Below are 5,000 nucleotides of genomic sequence, written 5' to 3' on the forward strand. Positions count from 1 at the left end.
GTAAGCGACCTCTTACACTCAAAGCAGGTTTTTTGTCATCTGGCCTACAGTGCAACTGTTTTTATCGATAGGCCTTATACCGAAGTAAGTCACTTGCACTGAGAGCAACTCTTTCGGAACATACTTTAGGGAAAAAGATTTTGTGCATGTTATTTACAGAAATTCGACATTAAAAGCAAATCTGATACCCAAAGGAAGGGTATTTATGAAGTCAACAATCCCATATCCTGAATGAAACAACAAAAACTTAAAAAGAGTAAATGATCTGGTGATGAAAAGAAATGTTCTGGGAGGTAAGAGAAATGACTGCTTCTTCTTCAAACTCCCAGACAAGTTTCTTTGTCTGGATGAAGTTCATTTCCATAATATGTGGACCATATTAAGATTACAAATCAGACCTTACTTTACAAGCCATGTAAGAGGTACAGTGCCCCATAAAGACTGTCTGGATATCCCCAACATCTAATCAGTAATACATTTTTACCAACTGTCCCCCGTTAAAGCAGTAGTGAGAACTAGCACCAAATGCTTAAAGCTACATGAGATTCATTTAAAATTATTTGTTGTTTATTTCAATTATGTGTTCCTCTTTCTATGTGGTTTTGAGGCAGCTTTACCCGTCTTTCTCAGGAGGAAAAAATAAACAAAGGGCCTTTTGTAATGTAGTTCTGATCAGGTTTTTAGTATTATTTTCTGCTGTTTTCTAATGACCAACTTGTAAACTGCCCATATGTCTGTGATAAAGTGAAATGTAGGGGATTTTGCACTCTGACTTGATTTAATAAAAATATCCCATCACAGTCATGCCATTGTGAAGTTGTAACAGATTTGTGAGTGAGTATACGTCTGTTTGATTCTCACAGCCTCCATCTGCACATTTGTATACTATGAGCATATTACATAACCAGACCAAAGCTCATGAATAAGGGTCAACACTGAAAACAGCCAAATGTTTACCATTTTTTTGCCAATTATCAGGCTAATCAGAATCGACTCACTACAGAATTATTTTTTGTTTTATTATTTCAGACAATGAAGTGAAAAGACAAAGCCTGAAAATAGGAGAATATAATATTTATTTTGCCCTAGTTAATTGGGAAAGATCAACTACAAACTGTTTCATGCATTAAGGGACTACCCAGCAACAATGAGCATTTTTAAATTCAAAGAATGTAGGAACAAAACCCGTGTGTGGATAATATTCTATGCGCATTTACAGCAGCTCATGACTAGAATAAATATCCTCCTGGTTATGTGAAACAGTCTAAGGGGAAGAAAGGAGTAATGGAAAACCGTAGTAAAGGGATCACCATGGAGAAAACAGAAGCTGAAATACACACACACACAGACACACACAGATGCACACACACTGCAGTTAACTGACAGAAACTCACTTTACTAAGCCACAGTATAGTGGAAACAAGGAAATATACCTTTTCCCCACTGCAGTGCTATCTAGGAATTAGTATATATAATTAGCGGGGGTGTGGGGGCACAAGCCACCACATGGGGATTGCAGGCAGGCTTGCCCCCCTGCTAAAATGTGTTTTTGTTTGCTGAACCAGACCCAAGCTACTTATAAATACTAAGTGCGAGAATGCAGTCTGAGATCAGTAAAGTGATTTTTGCGGAAGTGCACTTTTGCTAAACTAGGTCTTGATCTTCCCTTGTTCGAACAAGTGTAATTTTGAACAAGAGAAATAGGCCTGTGTGTGTGTGTGTGTGTGTGTGTGTGTGTGTGTGTTTAAGCTTCTGTTTTCTTCATGGTGATCACTTCACTACTGTTTCCTATTGCTCCTTTCTGTATACACACACACACATTGAATAATTATCACACCATACTGTTTTAAGTAAAAGGGGATAAAACAGTTGCATAGTTAAAAATACATGGAAGAAATATAAGAATGCATTAATGAGGGATGAGAAAAAAAAGAATATGCACCTGGTTAAATAAGATTTGCAAGTTATGCAGCAAGTAGGAAACTAGGCAGAGGTGAAACAAGTAGTCCTTGATTGCCAAACAGTTCTGTATTGCTGTATAAATCATGTTACTGACATGTCTTAATAAGGCATGTTGTATTCGTGACTGACTCTGCCACTGATTCTATATTCTGAAAGTTTTCCTAATGGGAAATAATTCCTACTGTTTTATACTGAAATTAATTAACTTCAGCTGTGTGATATAACTCCATAATTCTACAACATTTTCTGTTTTATTATGCCAATCTGATAAGCTGTTGTCTTCAATGACAACACACAGGAATGGAAGTTCATAAATGCACAAATAGATCACATTAAGGAAAGACATTTCCTGATGGTCCAAAGTTTAAGACAATGAGTAGCAACAGGGTGATTCCACAGAATGTTTTTTAGCAGACCTGGATTAAAACTGTGACTCAAACAGAAGTATGTAATTTTTATTTATTTCTTTACGTTACTAACTTGACAAATTCCACATGACACAAGCTGTTTTTTTTTTTTTTTGGTGATGTTTGTGGTGGTGACCTATGAACTTTGACCTGGTTAAAGAACTTAGAGTCAGACAGCATGCAAGTCCAAAAAGCTTGTCAGCAACTTATAGCTTTATGTTCCTATTTAAGATGTTATAAGTTTCAAGCTACTACAAGTAAGTACCAGTCATGTCACTCTCCAGTCCTTCAGGCGATAGCATCATTATCCTAGGTAGAAGAAGGATTTTGTAAATATTGTTAGATCACGTGGTGAGTGGGCCGGGTGTTGGACATTAATAGGGCTAATCAAGAAGGTAACAGTGAGATCAACAGTTAGAGTTCTGTGTTTCAGTAGGTTCTTATTACAGATTATGTAACCATTTCTTACTCGCACCACCATTTCTGTAGTGTTATACTTCATTCCAGACTAATTCTGTATTTATTCTCCATGCCACCCTTTCAGACAACTGCTTTAAATTACTTCTTCTGACTCCTCCTATAGTGCTGATCTGCTATGGGGTTAAGGTTGTTCCAGCAATGTTGTTGGTGTCGGCTGTGTACCATTTATTTTCAGCCTTTAAGAGTTTGACTCTCCAAAGTAGCTCTGTAGAAACATGCACACATAAAGATAGAGCCTGGTTCTATTCCTGAGACTAGCTGGTGTCCTGTTTTACTGCACTTATATTGCTATGCACTTGTTACTCACTGGGTTCTCAGATTTTAGCATGTTTTCTTCTCTTAGTGTCTGACTCTCATAAAATCCTGTTGGCATGCTTTCCCAACTAAACCATGAGTTAAGTGTTTGCTGAGGAGTGCAGACTTTTGTCATTTTTTGGGATGAGTATTGTTCCTTTGGGTAAACACTGAAGCAGTCTGATGCTAGGCAGGAATCAGCTAAGCTCTTCTCCATGCTCCAGGAATGCTACAGTGTAACAAAAAAAAAAACACATTAACAAACATAAGCTGAAGCCATGCGGCTATACACAATGTACCCTTTAAACATGCTTCATTAATGGGGACAAGCTGACAGTTATTTTGTTCACATTTCTTGTTGAAAGCTCTTTATTTACAGTAGAAAAAGGCCAACAGTGACGATTAGATTTCTGTGTTTTTCCACTCTGCGTGCTGCAGATGGCCAGGTTGAAGTTGATCAGGATACACCAGGAATCCAGTGAAAGTGATGTACTTGCCATGGTTGCTATAGGCACCATAACCATCATGTTGATGACTGTAAAGCCAAACTGTGTCGCCATGCTTAAGGGACAACATTAGACTCTGACTTTGCATCTCCCTCCTTTTAGAGTGGTTGTCGTCATACACCATGGCTTGAACCTCATTATGGTTCTTCATGAGTTTCACAGACATTGTTTTGTAGGGTAGCTTCCCGATAGTGAAGGAAAAGTAATATGCTCCAGGGACGCGGCAGGAGAATACCCCTACAGATGCATTAAAGTCATTTCCAATGTTCACAAACACTGTGTCGAATGTGATAGGTTCATGCTGCAGCTGCTTACTGTCATTTCCCTCCAGGCTTTCAGATCGTGCTGCTGAGAATGCTGATCGTGGGTCTTCCATTTCTTCCTTTAGTCTCACTGGTTGATCCAACAGGAAATTCCCTTCCTGGGCAACCTGGTTCTGCCCCTGTCTAGTTTGCTTAATGTTGAAATGGTGTGGCTGGATGTGGTTTGCAGTCTCCTGATAATTCACTGCATTTCTTAAATAAGATGGGGAGTCTGGATAGATGAGATAACCAGTAAATGTTGTGTATGGCCCAATGTTACTGTACAATGCATACTTCGGGTCTCCATGCAAGCGAAGCCACACAGTATCACCATACTCCAGCTGTAACATAGCACTTTGGCTGGCTACCTTCCTTTCATTGCGATGGTGCTCATCATAGGCAATTACCTGTACCTCATTCTTATTCTTCATTAGCATAACTGATAGGTTCTTCTTAGGAAACTTCCCCACTGTGAATGAAAAATAGTATGCTCCAGGAATCCGGCAACGGAAAATTCCAGTCTGAGGGTCAAAGTCATTGCCGATATTAACATAGACTTTGTCAAACATGATGACCATCTTAGAGCTACCTTCCATGCTGGTGGTTCTGGCTACTGAGAAGGCAGACCTGAAGTCAGATCCTGTTTCTGTTGGAAAGCAAGATACCAACTGGTACATCAGGTGATTCAGCACACCTATGAGGAGGTGGGTTTTCAGAATCATGTTTCCTGCAAAAGAAAAAAATGTTAAATATATATGCTTAATTTTCTTTTGCTAGCCTTAATACATTATTTTATGCAAAGCATTTTTAGATGATTAATATATGCAGGATCAGGACTTCTGAGGAACCTCAAAGACTATATTTGAAGTCATGGCCAACATCATTACCATATCTGCATAACACTAGAAGATAACACTTAGTGTTAAGCTTTAAATACTAGGCTCAGATATGCATTATTTAAACACACCCTCCAAAGTTCAAACTCTAAAGGGGTAAATTAGCTTCAGGTCTGCATGACATTGAATCAAATAACTGAAATCATGGCTGTG

General features: G+C 38.6%; 1 protein-coding gene across 1 annotated transcript in view; it reads right to left on the minus strand.

Moving 5' to 3' along the window:
• The window catches only part of C1QTNF4 (C1q and TNF related 4), a 5,111-nt gene extending 430 nt beyond the window's left edge, over positions 1–4,681 (minus strand). Inside the window, exon 1 of the mRNA XM_044082741.1 lies at positions 1–4,681. This exon is cut by the window's left edge and continues 430 nt beyond it. Coding sequence (XP_043938676.1) covers positions 3,546–4,673 — 1,128 coding nt within the window. The 5' untranslated portion in view covers positions 4,674–4,681 and the 3' untranslated portion in view covers positions 1–3,545.
• Between the last annotated feature and the right edge of the window lie 319 nt (positions 4,682–5,000).

The sequence above is a fragment of the Protopterus annectens genome, chromosome 9.part0 (genome assembly GCF_019279795.1).
Source record: "Protopterus annectens isolate FY-2018-M chromosome 9.part0, PAN1.0, whole genome shotgun sequence".
Classification (NCBI taxonomy): domain Eukaryota; kingdom Metazoa; phylum Chordata; order Ceratodontiformes; family Protopteridae; genus Protopterus; species Protopterus annectens.